The sequence below is a fragment of the Dicentrarchus labrax genome, unplaced genomic scaffold (assembly GCF_905237075.1).
Source record: "Dicentrarchus labrax unplaced genomic scaffold, dlabrax2021, whole genome shotgun sequence".
Taxonomy (NCBI): domain Eukaryota; kingdom Metazoa; phylum Chordata; class Actinopteri; family Moronidae; genus Dicentrarchus; species Dicentrarchus labrax.
The window spans coordinates 18,065,778-18,086,768 of NW_026136712.1; the positions used below are offsets into that span (position 1 = coordinate 18,065,778).

A 20,991-nucleotide genomic window follows, 5' to 3' on the forward strand; every position below is an offset into this window, starting at 1 on the left:
ATGGTCAGCGAAGCCCCATGGGAGACCATGACTCTTTCTCTATCAGAGGGAGACTATGACAGATCTTTATTGTAATTGGCCTTGGAGGTAATAAGCAACGCTCATCACCCCATCGGCCTCCCACCAAGCTCCCATTCCCATTATCCCCTGCTCGTTCCGATTCATTAAACCTCCAGTGAGATTGGTCAGAGTGGTGGAAGAGAGGATGGAGCATTCATTTTGGTTAAGAAGATCCCCGTTCCTTTGATGCTTCTCCTTAAATGGGCTCTAATTGACAGAGAAATGTTAATGGTGTGAGAAATGTTTGATAAATAGTAGTGAGCCTTTCATCTAATGACCTGTGTGTTCGTCTGTCCTAGTTTGTCTTTTTCAGGCAGATTATGCCTCGTAGACAAATCTCATGGGAGGTTAATGCATCCACTGTTACCCTCAAGATGTGATGGGTGTGTGTGTGTGTGTGTGTGTGTGGAGCAGGTGAACTTCACAGATCTCTCTGAAACACTCAAGAGTCTTCCCTGAGGTCTTTCTTCGTCTTGGAGTTCTGACCTCTATCTTTCAATCTGCGCAGCCAACAGACCATTTCTCTGATACTGTTTTGCTTTTGCAACTATTGGCATGTTATGTGTGGATATGTGTCTTGGTGTGTATTTGTGATCTTACCTTATCTCAGGTAAAATCTTGACCGAGGTGAGTATCCGAACTGTTGATTGGGGCTTTGGTCTGAGAGTATCTCCAATGATTTCAAACACTGATGCCCTTTGTTGTTCAAAGATGCCTCTCCTCCTCGCCTGTCTTCCTCTCTTTTTCTCTCCTGCAGACCTCAGAAGATGAAGGCTGAGTTTTACCTCTGACTGCCCCTTTTACTTTGATAGAAATGAAATGGGTGCAGAATTTTATTGACATTGCAACACTTCATGGTTGAAGATTCAGTCTGTAAGAAGCGTCTGAATGAAAATCTCGCTGTTTGGGTGAGAGGGTGTAGACAAGGGTTTTTGTTGGAAATAGAATAGAGCTGTATTCAGAGGCAGTGCAGTGGTAATGGCAGCACGTATAAATATCTCACATTTTTTGCAGGTTTTAGCCAATTCACTCCAAATTTTGTACTTTAAATCAAAGCTAATCATTCAACAAATATCTTTCATATCTACATTTCTAACAATCCAGACCGATTTTCACTCTTTCTGGTATAAAAAATGTCTCTTTAGACTTGCATGTCTGCAGGTGCTGATTTTCATTTCATACAGAAATTAATGGTAACCAATGGCTGCAGGGACCAATAGGAAAAAGCATTTGAAATCTAAACCTGTGTATTTGAAGATGGACAGCAAAATAAAGTACTTGTTGCTTTAAATTAGTGAGAGAAAACTCACTGGCCGTTCAGGGGAAAGTACGAGTATTTTCTCCAATTACTTCCAATTCCTTTGCCCTCCTTTCCATCTTGTCGGCTGTGCCAAAAATGGCATCCGATGGTCTGGTTTAAAGTGTTAAATATGGATGCCCAGGGCAAGTGTCAGAATAACCTGGAATAATTGCAGTGTGCTGCGGATAACTCTGAATCATCATTACCAGTTGTGTGGTTAATTCTAGGGCCAGATAAAAAGAGTGCCTTAGACTGAAGTGAATACAGCTTGCAGTAAGCTGCTTTAGCACCTGTGATCACAGCTAGCCATTGCTCAACAACACCAAGGGCTAACACCTGGCGGCACTGGCATTTGCAGGGAAAGAGAGTGGAAAAAAACACACACAAACGGCTTTGCCACTTGTGTGAAAAAAAAGCTGTGGTTCAAAATACTGTGTCCAGGGATTTTCTAAATTACCCTCTTGCTGAGTTCAGTCACAGTAAGTACTTTGAAAAATCATAGTTGGGTCCCTGAGCAGCCCTGGGGGTGGCCAAGGAAGCACTCTGTCCTGGTTTTCCTGATCTTAACTCTCTTACTATTAACTTTTGTGCAAGGTATCATATTTTTTGGATAAGAGGGAGAAAGCACACAGGGGCCTGGAAATCATGCTGAGAAACAACAGAAGCCATTACCATGGTGCATTATTTCCTTGCTGCCCTGTGGTGGCTTAGATGGGACTCGCCATTTTGCAAAAACATTACAAACATTAAGCACTCCTGTTTTCTCCTGGCAAGGCACTGTCATTTCCAAGACAGGAACATTTGCTCTGTCATGCTCTCTCATTCTCTCCCTCGGCCTCTACTTTACTGATACTGTCATTTTGGAAACAGCATTTGCTCAGTCACTCTCTATCAACCCCTCCTCTCTCTCCCTCTCCTTCTGTCCTCCACTCACTCATTTCTCACCCTCTCCTTCTCCTTGTTCTCCTTCTTTCTCCTACGCAGGCAGAGCACAGACAAGATAACATGCAGCAGTTTCAGTCCGTGCTGTGCAAAGACTTAGCACAGCCATTTGTGTCTTTTTCTATTCATGTCATGCACCTCAAACAGCGTGGGGAATTACATTCCACAGCCAAAAGGAAAGAACAATACAACCATGCTTAGAAGGGTGCTACACACCCTGAAAGTACTAAAATGCTGCCAAAATATAAATCCCTATAATGATGCAGTGGGGGATAAAAAAAAATACTAGAAGGTCAATAAACTCAGACACATTATAAATCCCCACAGAAATATTACAATGATTTCTCCTCAGGCGCCCTAAGCACGTCTCCACTCCAAACCCTGGCAACACAAGCAAAGCACGTGTTCCTTAAATCATTTCAACAAAGGACTATATTCATTCCACCTTTTTGTGGTGTTGAAAGCAATAAAAGCCCCTCCTGAAAATCCTTTTGCTCGGCTGTATTGTAACGTGGAGTGCGTGTCTGCGCCTGGCCGCATGGTGGCGACCTGCGCTGCGATGCCAGCACATCAGATCCTAACGTTTCCTCATAAAGAACCCGGGACTCGTCCTCATCCGACGCACACCGGCAGCCGGGCTCTCCTCCACGGCAGGCTCCGAGCATGACAGTGTGACTACGTGCAAGTTTCCCCCCCCCCCCCCCCCTCATTCTCTGCTCTCCGAGCTGCTCAACTTCTTCTCAGCGCTCCTGTCAAACTGAATCGCCGACCTTGACAGTGCGCTGTCTGTCCGCTGCTTTTGGAAGAACTGTAACCACTCGGTTCCTTGCGGACAGCGAGGGTGAAGTTTAAAGTAAGAGGCAGGAAAAGAAGAAAACAGCATCTCCAGGACGCAAGAAGAAGTATCGATGAAAAAGTATGAGGACCAGCTTGCCTTCTTACAGGTGCAGCGGGAAATGGACTGTATTTGGATTTAACCTGGATTCATCTGACTTCAGTTGCATCCAATACTTCAAAGAAACCAAATAAGACCGCTTCGGCACTCAGAGGAAAACAGTGCACTATCCTACAAGGGGTCTGTGGAACTGGTGCAAATTTGAACTGTAAAACAAATACAGTCTCTGTTCTGACCGAATCTCTCCGGTCGCGGCAGGCTGCAGCGGCGGCGGCTCAGGTTTTTGCGCTCCCAGATCGGTGCGCTCTGCCCGGCTCGAGTGGCCGCAGGTTCTCAGACACAGCAGGCAAAGGCGGACAACAGAAGAACCACACCGGGGGACTCGGACACAGTTGCATGCCTCCAGCTCACCGGGCACTTGTTGTCCAGTCTGCCCGGTTTGGGACCATGCTTGAGGACTCCTGGAGCAGATCGATGTGGCGCGCCACATGGATTTTATTTTTTTCCTTACTCATCCACTCCACACGAGCTCAAGGTAAGAGGGACACTGGGGCACGGTGCCGATTAGTCATCACACAGACCCATTAGCGTTTATGCCCCCCCTTCCCCCCCGCTATGTTTGGTAGCGTTTCCATTCTGCTGGTTTCGGATCTGTGATGTGTTCATTATTCTTTGCCTTTTTCCACGTACCCTGTAATTTTCTCATTAGGCTACACATCACTGTGACACACACACACACACACACACACACACACACACACACACACACACTCACACACACTCTTAATTGCAGACTTGTGACACACTCACACATCCCTCGCTGCCTCTATATCCTTGATTAAACATTTCAGTGACACTTTTTCACGTGTTCCCCATAGCCCCCAAACTTCACCTAAAACCTGAGCTTCATTAAGTTCTGATGCTGCCTGAGCTGCCTGCTCTGGTTTTTAATGTGATTAATTATGAAGACCTAGTATTTTCTTGTAATAATATTTAAAAACTGTGAATCATTTTTTTTACCCTTCTTCTCCCAGTTCAAACATATACCGTCTGCAATAAATATGTCATTAGAAGCCCAGCTGTTATTAATCATCCCCTCTCCCATGGAAATTAAACTCTGGGCTGCAAACAAGCGCTCCAAATAAACAGATACATATTGATATGCAGCAATTAATGCGAGCGCGTAGAGCATTAAATGTTGGGAATTAATTGGTTCTTTGAGAATTATGCAGCGCGCTTCCCCCATGAGCACCGAGGCGGCTATACAGCCAAGTGTGGCAGTTTGCATGCAGGGACTGGAATGGGCAATGGTGTGCTGTTTTTTCTTTTTTCTTTTTTTTTTTCTTCTTTCCTTTTCTGCTTTCCTTTTTCAGGAGTAGTTACAGGAGCTGGAGTAGACTCAGATTCTCAGCGCAATGATCCCATAAGATCCCTGTAATATTTCTGTGGAGACTTTGAGGGTGTCTCTGGTGCCCAGCTGAGAGTCTATGTAACCTCAGGCCATCTTCCTTTTTATTTTTACCCAACTATTATATCCCTGTAGGGTGTTAGTTTTATATGATATTTGTATAGTGGACTTCAAAACGATGTTGTCATTAATGGCAGCTGGTAAGAGAAAAAGCCAGTTGCTCTGGAAGAAGAGCACATGCTGAAAAACATATTCTGATAAAAGAGACACAACTTTCACTTTGATTTGAATATTTCTGCCTTTAGTGCAGAGTGGGGTCTGTAGTTAGCACCATGCGTCCTTGAGGGGGGCTCCAAAAAAAAAGAAGCACCCTTGCTTTCCTTTGCTGCAACTTACCCAAGTGGAGAGTAATTGGGATTCAGGTATTGCTGCCACTGTAAGGAGGGAGTATTACCTCTCTAGATAGACTCTAAGCCTTCGGTGGCGCACACTCAATAATACAATGTAGAGAAGATGAAAAAAACAAACAAGGCAGATATCCATCATTCATGAGGGCATATCCTAGTGCCTGACATTTACAGGAGATTGATAACTCCTGTGTCCTAGGGATTAAGAATCCTGACATTGTTGCTTCCACTCTCTATATAACTGTATCTCTCCCTGCTGTCTGTATCTGATTCTGAATCCATGTCCCCAGTCCTCTCTTTTTTCCCTTTTAACGTGCATTTAATCGAGCAAGTTAAATAAGTACACATTATTTACAGCAGTGGCCTGGGCAGAGGGCCTTGCCTATTTATTTTTAGGATGTGCATGGGTGCATAAAGCAATATGCAGGCATGTGTATGTGTGTGTGGACATTGGGGATGAAGACTGCCAATCACTCTCACTCTCTTCCTCGCTCAGTCCATCCAGCAGTGGCCATCAGATTTCATTACGTCGCTCCTGGGTCAAAAAATGTAGGATTTAATTGGACTCTCTTCAGACCGTTCAGAGAGTAGCTCATTGAAAGTGACCCCAGTGTGGGCTGCTCTCTTTCCGTGCGATGATTAAAGAACATGATGACGTGAGTTGCATGCCTCTGGATGGACATGTCAGCCACTGCTTGCCACATTTTAATGACCAGTCCACTGAAACGGCTTTTTAATGACAGGAGAACGGCCTTCATCAGACCAAAGTGCTTTGACGTCTTGCTTTAAGGCTTGCTGAGCGGAGAGGGATGATGATCAGTTCTTGTATTTTGTGTATTGTCATTCATCATCATTCCGCGCAGCGGGAAAAAGAAACATATCAGTGTCAGTAAATATACTTTAGTACCTGACTTCTAGAACATGTACACCTGGTCTGTCAATTGTTTTGATGTTCTCATCCAAAATGATGAAGCATTCTGCATTTCAAAGGAAGGCCCTGTAACACTTAAACACCCTATTTTTGGTAGCTGACACATAAGCACACTCTTGGTTCTTGCTTTAAGCGTGCGAAAAAAACAAAGAGGCCATCTTCCTAACTCACCCTGGATATTTTGTTCAAAGTGACAGTTATAGGAGCTGTCTGGTCTGTCCCACTGTTCACTTCCATTCATTTACTGAGGTCATGCCGAGACAATGCTGGGCTCGCCTGCTGGTTTTGTCATTTCCAACACGTCTATTTTGGAGCTCGGAGCAGCGGGGGAGGACTCTATTGGAATGTCATGTTTGGCATACATACTTCTGCATCACTCAACGTCTGCAGATTAGCCTGACTGGCTACAGTGCGACTTTAGGAGCTTTAGAGGGAGCTGAGGACTTCATTCTGTCAGAGGCGTGGCACTCAGATTAACATCCATGAGGATGGTTATGACAGAGTGTGGGGGGGCTGCCGGGACACTCTGGCAGAGTACTCTGCTATTTCATGCTTTTGTCTGGCGAGGATGCACATGTTTAGAATGTTTTTATCTTACTGTATTCGACATGGACCTTGACACAGTAATAGAAGTCAAGGATGTCATCTCCATTTTAAATCTGTTACAAGATTGGATTGGAATTGTATGGCCGGGAATGAAATGCGTGCAGTTTGGGAGCACCTCTTGACTGCTTCAGAAGGAAGTAAAATTGAACGCATTCTTATCACAGGCAACAAAATAGGGCACATAATCATAGACGTGCAGTGGAAATGTTTTAGTGACCTAGTCAATGGCTTTCAGATGAAGAGGTAGAAGCTGCAGCTGCATGTGGTGTCCTCAGATTGTTGTCATTCCAGTGCCTTCGTCTTTTTTTCCTTGACATGTCTCCTCTTCTCCACTAAATGGTCAGACACTTGCGCCATCAAGATGTTGTGTTCGCGTATGTGTAGGCATCTTGTATTTGTGTGTACTTGAGACCTTGAGAAGCCAATCTCATTCCCTATGTGGTATAACACAGACAGCAGATGTCTAAAGCACAAATCGAGATTATTGATCAAAGCCACCTTTGATCCTTGATATGAGTCACTCTTTTATTAGGCAGCAGGCACAAGTGTTTTTTTTAGGATTATTTGAAACTGACGTGATGGATTTGGCCAAAACTGAAGTGAGGTGGGTAATAGAAAAAGAACTGATTGAGATTGTAGTGTGAGTGATACGTGGGGACAGTGGGGTTGAGAGCATGTCTCCAGACTACAAATGCCCTGATTTGTCGCACATCTTAATTGACAGACTGGGGATCTCTGTTTCCTTGTAGCAGCTGTGCCCTGTGAAATGATTTGCAAAAAAAAGATAAAAAAGCGAGGCTGTCCCAGATCCCTGCGGCCACCGCTCGGCAAAAGGTCACAACATATCGCTTTTAGTATTCAGAGCTTGCTAGAAAACTCATGGTCAAAGTCCAGTGATAGATTTCTCCGAGGGATGTCTAGAGTTTCACTGTGCTATGTTCAATAAAACAAAACTTCCCACCCAAGGTCTCTGGTAGTGGAAAGTCCAAGAAAGAGGCGTAACAGAAAGACCTTTTGTTTTTCCTCTATAGAAAGCACTTCCAGAGTTCTTGCGAGTGGGGTTGTATTTATTGATCTGGGCCCTGTTTCTCAATACCAGTCAATGGAAGAGGTTAAGAGTGTTTCTAAGTGGGACTAAATAAATCTAGAACGTGCTAATGGCTTACATATTTAAACACTTAACTAAACTTACTTACTTAAATTTTCACTTGTCACTTGACAAGGGCATCTTTATATGGCTGAGATGAGAAACAGAAGGAAGGGGAGGAGAATGGTGACACAAATGCACAAATACTGTATACGAACACATAACTATATATCCTCTTAAACACAGTGCTATTATACACCAATCAGCCATAACATTATGACCACCTTGGCACCCTGATGGTCATAATGTTATGCAGCCCTGCAACTGCGATACGCTGTGTGTTCTGACACCTTTCTATCAGAACCAGCATTAACTTTTTCAGCAGTTTGAGCTACAGTAGCTTGTTTGTTGGATCGGACCACACGGGCCAGCCTTCGCTACCCATGTGCATCAGTGAGCCTTGACCGCCCATGACTCCGGTTCACTACTTTTCCTTCCATGGACCACATTTGATAGGTCCTGACCACTGCAGACCCCACAAGAGCTGCACTTTTGGAGATGCTCTGACCCAGTCGTCTAGCCATCACAATTTGGCCCTTGTCAAAGTCGCTCAAATCCTCACTCTGCCCATTTTTCCTGCTTCTAACACATCAACTTTGAGGACAAAATGTTCACTTGTTGCCTAATACCGTATATCCCACCCACTGACAGGTGCCATGATAACGAGATAATCAGTGTTCAGTCAGTGGTCATAATGGTATAGCTGATCAGTGTATATTCTCTATTTAGTATGGCTCTGGCCGAAGGAAAAGTCTCGGGATGATTTGAATGAATGTGAAAGACCCAGTCAGTGAACTTTTCCCCTACTGATGGCCATAAAATCAATTCTATTTACACTCCCTTTCCTGGATATACAGACCTGCCTCCCACAGCACAGTAATAGGAATGTGTACTCATAATCGTCAATACTCTCTGCTTGATATTACTATAGTTAAATTCCATTATTATTCTGACAGCTTTGTTGAAATACCTCCCAAAAACCCCCCAGAAAAGAACTTATGTGCATTACTGTGCATGGATAGCAGCGTCATTTTTATTTGCATAAAAGACTCTTTTGTCCATTATTTATATGAATATATGTGACAAGAAAGTGTCATCATTGCATCTTTGGAGCTTCAACCACTTCTGTCTGGGCCCGCTCGCTGTGTCCTCATTTTCACTGTGTGAAGATTTTGTGCAGCCATGTAAATGTGTGAGGAGGGAAGGGAGGGAAGTATAGAGATGAGTGAATATGTGTCAAGCATCTTTGTCTCGAGCTTTATCAAGGTTTAATCTACGCTGCAACATCCTCCCAAACTTGGTCTGATTTTCCTGCATTAAGTATGCTGCTTGGAATTATCCAAGCTGTCTGAATATACTGGATAATCCCCCATATTTAAGGTATGAAAAAGGCACGTTGCTAGAATGCCAGATTCTGCTGTAACTAAAGCTACCTGGTTTTGCACTCATTGCGAGCAGGCAAACACACAAAATTACCTCTGATACCTCTTAAATGAGTGGTGTAGGCAGAAAGACTCATGGCTCTGAACCTGGTGCCAGAGCACGAGAGTAAGGTCGCGGTCAGAGTGACTTTAGCTCAGTGTGTAAGACGCTTCCTTCTTATTCATTTGAAGTCTGGAGTCTGGTCTATAAAAAAAAAAAAAAAAAAAGTGAGGCGTCATCTGGCAAGACGGTGCGGCGGCCAATCAAGTATGTGCAAATCTTCACCTTTATGGATCTGTTACTCAAACCAGACATCTCACCTCACAGTAAGCAACATGCCCCAACATGCCCCCCCTCTGCACTGTTTTAATGCTGGGCTGATTTTGGTTTGAACACCCACTGGGCGCAGCACACGCTAAGATGTCTTCAGCACTGATCGACTGATTATGTCCTTGCAGCTGTATGACTCAAGACCTACACAAACTCGAAAGAAAATAACACCTCGGTATCAATACAGACAAGCATAAAAGGTTTTAAAAACATTCCCTCTAACTCACTCGAACACTTCGAGGACATGCATGCATCTTGGAAGGACTTTGGATTTTGTGGCTCTAAAATTCAAAAATCCTACTCTTAAATACTTTGATGCAGCAGGCAAAGATAAGGTCAGCCTAACTTGGGTAAGATGACATAAAAACGGTGCCTCCAGCTACACCTCGCTCCTCAGAGGGTGCTTCTAGGGGACAATGGTACAGCATTATCAATGCCATTTCACAGCTATCTGTTCAGTAACCACATTTGCCTCAAATTCCCTCATTGGCATGCCAGCCACTTTTCATTTTTCTCTCTCATCTCATGGAGTACATTCTAAGAACTTTAATCCTAAAATTTCAACCAGTCCTGCTCTTTGAAACCCCAGTTATGTAACTCCAAAAAAAACGACTATTGGATTGAAAAGAAAACGATTTAGGATTGTACAGTTTTTTTCTCTTGTCTAAGCGCTGTGCAGCTCAGACAGTTTGATCAGAACAAGTAATGTTGGGCTGAAGCGAAGATGTAGCAGCCTTATTCACAAATAGTTTCTTTTTAAGCTCCTGCCATCTTGCCCGCTGTCTGGAACATGGCACAAAGGAGTCTGGTTAGTGTTCGCCAGGGCTGTCCTATTTGTCTTTGCATGGCTATTAATGTGGGTTCTGTACTGTGCACACTGGGAAAAGAGGCCACCCAGGCCAGCTGGGAATTCTCACTATACACCCAGATGGACATGGGTCAATGTTAAATGACCTGGAGTTCTTCTAAATAAAAACAGAGGGACCAATTGTCTCCCTTTTGGTTTTATTAGTGACAGGCTGGTTATCATTATTCAGCTATATATCCTAATTAGAACTCTGAAATACTGTTGATTGTCCTTTTCTCTGACATTGTCTTGAACAGCTCCTTTGATCATTCTGCTGTGCACTTGGGATAGCTGCATTACTTGCTGAGGAATTATTGCTCTATCCGTGGCATGTGTTTGTGAGTGCATGTTTTCATGTACAGGAGCTCTTACATTTGTGTTTGTAAAGGCTAAGCTTGTATGTTTGTGCACCTTTACTTACAGGTGGTAGTATTTATCCTTTGATGAACAGTAAGGAGGACAGTGATAGCTTACATGTGTATTGTACTTGGTTTTTCTTTAGATGCTGCTTCTGCTTTTGATCTATTACGGTATGTGTGTGTCACAACAATAAAGCTTAGGCCTGAACAAGGTTTAGTGCTAAGAATGGATGAAGGATTTACAGTAGGGCATTCCAGCTTGTTTTAATATTACTGTGGTGAAAGCGTATCCTGTGTTTCCATATCTGCTGAGCCAAGCCAACCCACGGTTCTGCACTCCCAAATTAGCACCTGGAGGCCTTCTGCACTTTTATACCACACATCAGATTCAGCTGCACAGTGCTTAGTAGTGAGTGAGATCTGCTACTGCACACGTCCTTCAGAGTGGGCTCCAAAATGACCTCTAAAAAATAATAAGCCAGAGGTACGGCTGTGATTATGGACTTGAACTTTTCCCTCGCTCTTTAAGAGGGCCATTATGCATGCGGCGACAGGCAGGGGGGAGCCAGAGTCAAGGCTTGTTTACTAGCATCATTCCTCGTCTGGCTAGATGGAAATGAGCCTGGACCGTAGAGTGACACTAGCTTCAGGAGGCCCCCAAACCTGAGTCACTCATGCGGATTCTTGTGTGTTTATAATAAAAATGCAATCAGATTGGCTGGGGGCTTGGGAAACCACCTCTGAACCCTGTAATTGCTGTTCCCCAGGGGAGGTGTTTTGTGTGAGTCTGTGAGTCTGCAGGTGAACTGTGAATTTGTATGCATATATAAGTGGGTGTGTGCTTGTGGGTGTGAGTCTGTGTATAAGTGGCCAGTCCATGCCCATAGGCAGTCCTTTAGCTATCGTCACGTCATGACATGCTGCTTCGCACCGGGCTCCCCTAGGGCTAAAACAATCTGCAGTGCAGTGCTGGATGAACAAAAAGATGGGGGAAAAAAAACCTGCAACTCTAGTTCATGGAGTTCACGAGGGGGCATTAAATTGAAAATTCCCAGAGCCATATATTTGGTGAGTTAAAATGGATTCAGTCTAAACTGCTCCTCTGTTCTGCATAGTTTGGTACCATTGGCATGATTCTCTCTTGAAGAAGCCGGATGACAAGCAAATCAATTTAATGGCTTAGATAGGGATAGTAGAGGCCCTGATCGATTCTGACAATCACGCCATCTTTAACAGACATCTCATCAAAGGCCCATTCCCTTTTTCGCCATCCCATTACCCATATATCCAGCACTTGGATCCGCTGCCTATTTACCCATCCCATGCAGGAATAATGGGGCCTTCACCCCCAGTTGGATTAATCAGCCATAACCATATGCTACCGTGTGCAATTACGCTGCAATTTTGACCAAGGGAAACAGCTGTTGCCATTTGAAAGGGTGGAATAAGATTGTAATTGCCTTAACTTTGATTTGTGGGATGCTTTGATTTGATGAGAGAACACATTTTTATGCTTTACATAATAATAACACAAAATGAAGAGAACTATTCGAACATGAGACTTTTTCTGCTTCCAGCATCCAGATGCAGTCGGAGGATAACCTTGCTGTTATGAGTTATTACTCACACATTATAGAAGGAATGAGTATGTTTATTCATTTGCGTTTGAATGGGCTTTCTATTTTCGGAGGCTATGTTTTAGATTCAATCGTCTAATGACATTTGAATATATTTATGCATGGCGCCGCCTTAACATTTTGATACAGGAGGCTCTCTCTCTAATCCCCCCAGGTAAGGCAGTCACATCAAATGTGATGTTTGTTGAAATCCTTTACACCTCAGCATCCTAAATCTTTTATCTGCCAGTCTTCTTGTTTACACACTCTCTTTATCAATTGACTGCATTTGATGACAAAACGTGTTCAAAGCATGGTGTCTGTGATGCATTTGTGATCATGAATCAGGAATCCTAGAATTATACTGCAGTGAATATATGCAATATTCAATGAAAATGCGTGACCGACTCCCAATAAAGTCACTGTGTGTGAGCCATTGCCTGCCTCCTCCCCTGCCCCAGGTTTCCTGTTGCACTCCCCTTGGAGACTACTCTTCACCTGTCAGATTTGTCTCAGGTGTTCCAACTTCAGATACATCCTGGTGCTCAGCTACAGTAAAATCAAACAGCTTACAATAAGGTCAAGGCGCATCGTGTAACCGCTTGAAACTAGAAACTCCATCATGATGGGCATGAGCACAGATTCCATCTTGTATTTTTTTAAATCTCAGAACTCAAGAAATGTCTAGGACAGGCAAATTGTACTGTGTCTGTACTGTGCTTTTAGTCGCACCATTTGTCGGACTCTGTTAAGACATTGACAATGGAATTTCTTCAAATGCTAGTGATCATACTCACCAGATAAACTACAGATAGACTGAATATGGAGAGAAACAAAGTCCAGGAGGATTATAGTGGAAGTGGAGACACACGCAACATTAAATTAAATGCAGTATGACAGTTAAGTTGGAACTGGAGTGTTATGGAATAGACTGGGCACCCGAGTCCAATATGTTGAATTCTGTGAGGAGAATTCTAGGTGGATCTCTCAATTTCCCAGCCCCTTTTTTGCACTTGTCAGTAGAGTAGACAGCACATGAGGCACTGTTTGAATTTTTCATATGACTGGCAATTACTGGCTTCCTTTTCTGGAGCTTTTAAAGAAGGATACTAAATGATACATCTCTTTCTCTGCAGTTGTTAGATATTCTGTGTCTTTGTGTAATTAGCCAAAGAATGAACTTTGTACTGATTGAGGACTACAAACGGGAGAATGTAATAATGAGATGTCTTTTTAGTGCATCAACTGTGTGAGGCCAATATTTCCTCCTCTTTTAACAATACAATAAAGGACTGCTCCCCGGTGCTGCTTTGAAAGCTGTTCTCATTTAAATTTATGAAACATGTTATTTTCTTTTTTTGTGTGTCCTTGTTTGACGCTCAAGGGGCAGTCTCAAGAGATTTAAGGCATTGGACCTCAATAGAACACGTCTCACATCTCTGAAAAAAGAATGTTCTCAGCTGGTATTTTCACATTGATCATGGACGCCTATGATATTGCTTTTGAAGAGTTCCTTTTGACTCCTGCCAAACACCATGTAAACACCAAGCACTATTCAAATTATCTTTTTTGTCAGCAGATGTACTTCAAAAACATCTTCTCATGTGACATAAGTGACACACGGAGAGGGAAATATGCAGAAATAAAAGAAAGAAGGTGATAGCAGCATCGCCAATTAACTGGAAGCTAATTAAAAGCTCCATTTGAAACTTTTTGAAGTGTCTGACACTTTTATCACTTGACTACTGACAGCTCCCCACTGGTATTTGCTTACACTTAAGATCTGATGCTAATTGAGATTGCTGCTTTATCTGTGACTCTGAGAGGTGGAAGAACACTGGCCGAGCTGAGAGAGAGGCAAACGTTCGTAGCTCTTCTTCACACTTTACACTTGAGCAGTTACCCACATGTAGATTTCTTAGATTAACATCTTGATTATCATTTGCTTGGATGCACTTCACACATGACCAAGTCACTTAACGCTCTTAACAGTCTACTTAATGAGAATGACCCACTGATAATGGAAGGTGACAGAGTGAGATGGATGTTTGGACACAGGGCTTTGACCCGCAGCGTTACTTTTGCTTGACCTCAACTCAAGCGCGCTCATAGGTAGCCTTGCAAGCGCCTTGCACACATTCGTGGGTGCAAGGCCTGCTCACACAAACATGCACACCTTCACATTTCCTTCCCTGATGTGTATTAGTCGCACAAAGATAATCACTCTCTCAGAGCCGAGCATAACAGGCAGGAAGTGCTCCATCCATCTTGATTTGTCAATAGTTACAATTTTAATTACACCTGAGTGCTGTCAGGCTGCCAAGCTGGGCGGGGAGTATTGATTCGCTCCAGCTAATTGATTAATTGCTGTGTTTAAGGGGGCAGTTTTCCCTCCACCCCCCATCTCTTATTTTGCCATACCCTTCATTTTCTCGTTCTGTATATTGTGTTTACGGAGTGTAAAGGTTTCACCTGCAGGCAGAGAAGAAGTGTTGTGTGTAATAAGTGGGGGGCTTGTAAAGAAGACCGGCCATATTTTATCTCGTAGGAAAGTGGCATATTAAGGAGAGGGGGGCTTATTGTTACTGTAGAGCAATAGGTAGCGGCTGAGTACAGGGCAAGGGATGCTGTACATCATTGCAGCCATTATGTGACAGTTAAAGGGGGCGAGAGATTTGGAGGCACAGCTGCCAGAGTCCTTTTACTCAAAACTATAGCTTAAATTTGTGTGGCTGTTTTTCAAACGTGTCAACTGTCTGGTGAAATGGGCTCCTACCTTTTTTATGCCATTTTGGAAGACAATATACACCAGTGACCAAAGAAGTGTGGACAGCCTTGTGGATCGGCTAGCGAGCCCCACTACCGTCTCTAAATCTTCCTTTCCTCCCTGGCAGAAGTCTTTAAACCTCTCATAAAATGACAGAACTCTGGAGCTGCTGTGTATCACAGTCAACCAGACCTGCCTACCTCCCCAGCTTGAGACGACGTGAAATGAGCCCACTTAAAACACTAATTCTACTATTGTCTGTCATCGAATCCTTAGCGAATTGATAGGGTTTTATAAGAATTCTTACCTTTGTGGAAGTTTGGATTACATTGGTAGAATAAGTACAAAGTTTAACACTCCAGTGACTTCAGTGACTGACTAACAGTATTTATATGGTCACACAGTAAATCCCAGCTTGGACTTTTAAATATTTATACTCAGTGTGTGGGCTATCTTTAAATGAAGGAGTTAATGACAGGGTCAGTGTTTTGACAGTGTTTGTTTCTTCTGGGGCCGTTGTGGTGGGGTTGGTGGTAAGGCTGGGGGATGTGGAGTTATGGCAAACATAGTGACTAATGGAAAGATGAGATGAGCAGGAACTAACACAGTCAACCAATCGTGCGTCATCCTGAGTTTATATTGTATGATACATCAGAATGATTACATGCAAAGTCAAACAGTTATTATAGCTGTATTAGTAGCTGTATTTCTAAAGGTGCATTTCTTTGTTTGGCTGATTGTATTTGCTTGGAACACACATGATTGGTTGACCCTATATAAGTTCCCCCTGTGGGTTGTTTTCTTTTTTCAAATATTCAGATTTTTTTTCCCTGCCAATTTCAAATTGCGAGGCAGAAAGACTATCTCTGAGTGTCTGGAATCTCTGAAACAAGTGTGTTTAGTCTCTGCATGATGTGGGTCAGAAGTGTTAGGTTTTGTAATACTGCATGCATCACACTGCAGACACTATGAGTACAAAGCTCATACCACAGACATTCAAATTTTAGATAAACCTTCAAATACTATTTTAAATAAGTTTTTGTCTTATGAATGGTGAATGTGACATGCATACCCTAACCCTCGCCTTGTCTTCCAGTTAAATTTGACCAATTTACACGTTTTCTCTCTGAAAAATGTAGTTAATTTAGTCTGATTGTGATAAGGTTCCATGACATGACACAACATTTGAAATACATTGTTGATAATTGTCATTAAATTGTAGGTGTTGTATTTAACATTCATACATCTGTGGTGTTCCTAGTCAAATACCGGCTGTTAGAAATTAAATGAATGGGTGAGACTACAGTTAGTATATAAAAGGGTGCAGACACATTAGATGGATATTCTGATGTTATTGTTAATAATACTGTTGTTATTGATGTTCTTTAGTGTGTTCAGACATTTATTCTGTAATGTGGGAATGTGTACTTTTTTTAATGTCCTTTCTTTAGAAAAAAATTGTCCAGGAGCACAATAGATGTTATTTTTTGGCATTTTAAAATGAATGTCCTTGTTAGACAAGGTAGTTTGTAATAACACAATACGTTTAATCTGAGTATTTCGTATTGCAAAAAAATCCACATTATGATTTGTTTTTCATAAATGCAATTATATCAAATAGCAGGTTAAAACCGGCCAATTTCACAAGAACTGCAGTTTATGAAAATACCTACACACAGGTGATAATATATGGATGTATGGATTTATAATAAAGTATAATGGGATCATTAACATGAAACAAACATAACGGGAGGGATAGTCATGTAGTTGATATTCTAAGCAGGTACTCAAGGCAAGCTATAGGGTGCTGTGTGCATTCCATGAATGGTTAGCATAAGTGGGCATCACTTATGGCAATTTTTGAGAAGTGACTGGTATACAGTAATTGTACAGTACAACAAAGATGAAAAAGGGTGAAGTGTGCTCACTCCTTTTTGGTCAATGAAAGTCAAATACATCCAATAAGCCTTGACGAGTTGCTTTTCAGTGTGACTGCAACAATGAAAAAAGGCTTCTTGTGATGGCCAATTACTTCCTCTTTCATTCCTTTTAGAAGCTGTAGTATACAACACAACCCACGCACAGGTTGGCCATCCCTCAGTCCCTCATGGTTACTCATACACACACACACACACACACACACATGCACACGCATACAACGCTGCATGAAATATGGCATTTTACGCCGTGGGGCTTATTCTTGTAAACACTATCTGAAAAAACAAACAAACACACAATGGCAGAGTGCTGAATGCCTAAGACCCCGTCACACACACAACCAGCACACATGCGTGTAACACACACCACACGCACACACTCCCCTCCGTGGAACTGAGCACAGACAAGCAGCACTGTTTCATTCCCCATCTGTTTCTTTCTTCTCCTGTGGGATCCAGGAAATGATTGTGTGAGGATGTAGCGGTCTTTACAGACCACCAAAAAAAAAAAAAGGCACACACTTACAGGGGCAGAGAAAACTGAGAAACACAGAAAAAGCTGTTTCTTTGAGTTGTCGGCAAAGCTGAAAGGGTGTAACTCGAGCTGCAAGGTGTGACACTTTTTTTTTCATTTGATTGGTTCTTGTAAGCTTTAAATGAACACTATGACATTTGAGAAATATATATATATAAATAGATTACAGACAGATGAGAAGATTGATATCTAGCACAGAGGGTTGGGTTTGTTACATAAATGTCCTACATAGAAAAGGTGCTGTCTTCTGAAATATCACTGATATTTTTATATATTTAACAGAATGAATCATTTAGAATCCGTCCTATATAAAAGAACATAAACGGAAGAATATTTCAGTTAAATGCATGTATGAGACTAAATTAATCATATTTTAACCTATAGGCCAATGCACATAATTGTATGACTTAATGCAAGACTATGTAACTTCTGAAAGAATAACACTTTCTTCCTCTTATAAACAAAGAGTATGGAATTCATAAGTAATGAAATGCACCTTTTACACTACATTTTAGCATTCACTATTATTGAGTAATTGTTACATGCATATACATTAAACAATCATACATTATGTCATTGCACATATTTTCTAGAATTGCTTGATTTGGTCCATGGTATGTTTCCAGTTGCAGAAAGTAAAAAAAATCTGTTAATGGACATTTTACCATTTGTTTCCACTGTCATGTCTGTCTGTTATATATGAAGCTGAAGCCAGGACATGGTTACCTCAAGATACCTTAAAGACTGGAAACATGAAGAAAATGGCAAGGAGTTATGTCGACACGGAGGAGTTCCCTGCCAACCAGCAGAAACTCCAGGAAGTTACTGAATAATAATAACATTGAGATATAATGTGTGAGCGTTAGAGATGCTGGTAGGTGAATTTAGGTTTTACCTTTAGATAGGTAAAAATAAGCTGGCATTTTCCCTACTCAGTCCCCAAAAACAAATAAACAAATAAGAATAACAATTTGTAATTCTCGATCCTGAAAGGTAACCTTCTAAAGTTTCTTGTCAGCGTTTCATTGTGTGTTTAGTAACAATTCAAATCTTCATGTAAAACAGAATAAACTGTGGTTCATGTTGCTTTTTGGCTACTTTTTGCTCTAGCTGTTTCCACTCCTTGTCACTGCAGAGTGACTGTTCTGCAAGGGATGATGGGAGACAGTGTTTGGGAAAAATGCATCGCTCCACTGCACGAGTCTCACGCCATCTCTCAGCTGGTGTTGCCTGAAAGATATCTGCAATGCCTGAGCTAGTTGTTCCTTCAAACCTGGCTTATTCTTCATAAATGAGTTGCAACATGTAAATGAAACTGTCTTGGAGTCGGAACGCCCTCTGTTGCATTTCTGAAAGGGCTAGGCTAACTTATGCCCCCTTGCACTCTTAGTACTAAGCTACCCTAAACATGTCCCTGACCTACCGAAATGAAATTGCTATTGATCTTCTCATCTTACTTACTGGCTTAGATCGCAAACAAAATGGTATGTGGCTTGCTTTAACACGATTTTTCAGGAGGAACAACTCTGCTGTAATGAAGAAGTCTTTGTTGTCTGAGCACAAATATTCTTTATCTGCTCATTTTCAAACATTTCTACTGGTAGCCTTTGGTCCCACAGCCAAAAGAGATTGAATACCATTTTGCTGTAGAATATCTGTAAACCTTAAAAGTGAATATTTTCTGCTGAGCAATGATACAGTTTCTTCATTGTGCATTCAGAGGGCCATGCACAGATTTAGATGCAGTGTCCTGGTCACATAGTTCCTCACAACTGTCATTCCTTGGCTTCTGCAGCTGCTGCCTTGCCCCCTCAGGTGCAGACACACATAGGCCTTGATCTTTTGACCCACCAAGCCTTGTCAGATCCCCGAAAATAGATCCGTCACGACCAGCAAAGTCAGGCGCACTCACTAGGCCGGAAGACACCGTCATGCCAAAGGATATGGTGGTTCACTGCGGTGATGTACCAACTGACAAACACAAACAAGCTGTTTGATGTTGTACTAACAGAGCCCTTCCGGGACTCCTCCGTTTTGCACCATTCTCTCCTTGACGGACTGACATTTTTTCCTCTGTTATCACTGGGAGAGGATGCTTTGAAATTTGATTGACAGCCATGATCAGAAACTACCTCTCTCAGTCTGTTATGGGAGGAGGCATATACGGGGGAGGTGCGGGATTAATGCTGGCAGCTAGCGGCTGGACTGACAGACCAGACAGACATGCTGTATTTGTCTCCGAGAGACAATCTGTCAGGCTGTGGGTCGTCTCCGGCCAAATCCAGCCCTGTTGTTTAGCCAGGGCTTGAGGGGCAGCTGTGAGAGCGGTGGGCTGTCAACTGTCCATAGCCTCCTCTGCAGGTAGAGCCAGACAAGAAGAACCAGTTGGATTTTTTTTTGCCTGAAGGCTCGACTCTCCCTCATCCATCTTTTTCTTGTTTTTTAATAGAGGTTGGCAATTCTTCCTCCCTCACTCTTTCTCTCGGTCTTCCTTGTTCTCTTTCTGCACTGCTCGGCTTCTTTCTTTACAACAAGCTTTGAGGGATGAGGAGGGAAAGAGGGAAGATCAAAGGGAGCCCGCACACTCTGCCCTCCAATATCATTAGGCTATCTCTGATGGCATTATTATAGTTTGTGCTGTGTGTGTGCGAGACTTTGTCTGAGTGGGCTTTTTTTTTTTATCCTTGCTTGAGTGATTGTGTGTCTCTCTTGTGTCTGTGTGTGTGCACACGTATGCGTGTACATGTAGCCAGTACGTGTCTTGCCGTCCTCTGGCACGGGGCCCGGTGCTGCCGTTGGGCCGCCCTGCCATCAGCCCTTTCATATTGAGCAAGACGTCCAAGCTCCCCTCCAGCGCGGTGCATGAGGGAGCTGCCCTCTGTTTGATGTCACTTCTGTTTTGCTCTGATCTTCCAGCACCAAAGCCTCACAGCAGCACAGTCATACACAGTAGCTGAGATAATGGAGCTCTGTGACGCAGGAACATCTGGAGCATGCAGGAGCAAAGGTCTCAAACCACATGCTGCATCAAAGCTCACCTCTGCTGTCTTTTCTGCAATACTTAAGGCTGGCACTACTTTATTTTTGAAATTATCATCAACAGTTCTCATTAAAATGTGCAAATCACCAATGAATGTGTCATATACACTAACTGCAAACTATTAAAACAGTTAAAAGAGCCATGCTGTTGCGTTTGTGTGACATCCCTACATTGCAATAAAAACTGCAAGTGTGGTTTATTTCTCATAGTTCATAAAATTGGAACTATATTACATTAGAAAGACAGTCAGATAACAGTTACAACACAGTCACAGTTGTTTCAGATTGTCTTACTGTCCATGTTAATTGTAATGTAGAAATATGTCACCCACTGCAATGATTTATGGACAATGGAACTCTGAGGCACCTAGGCGTCAGCTATTAGGCTTTGTCTACACGGACAATACTGGTTCATAAGATCAATTTGCTGTTGGTTTTGGTCT

At 42.6% G+C, this 20,991-nt stretch overlaps 2 protein-coding genes across 7 annotated transcripts in view; one reads left to right on the forward strand and one right to left on the reverse strand.

Annotated features, from left to right (window-relative positions):
• rpl38 (ribosomal protein L38) overlaps positions 1-20,991 on the reverse strand; it is a 498,028-nt gene that overhangs the window by 196,326 nt on the left and 280,711 nt on the right. The gene's annotated exons all lie outside the window — the stretch shown is intronic.
• sdk2b (sidekick cell adhesion molecule 2b) overlaps positions 2,882-20,991 on the forward strand; it is a 244,451-nt gene continuing 226,341 nt past the window's right edge. For 3 of the 6 annotated variants that reach the window (XM_051417849.1, XM_051417853.1, XM_051417855.1), the window contains exon 1: positions 2,883-3,732. In XM_051417849.1, coding sequence (XP_051273809.1) covers positions 3,594-3,732 — 139 coding nt within the window. In that variant the 5' untranslated portion in view covers positions 2,883-3,593. Of the gene's footprint in view, positions 3,733-20,991 lie in introns of all 6 variants that reach the window. The other 3 variants (XM_051417850.1, XM_051417854.1, XM_051417851.1) reach the window with 2 other exon arrangements.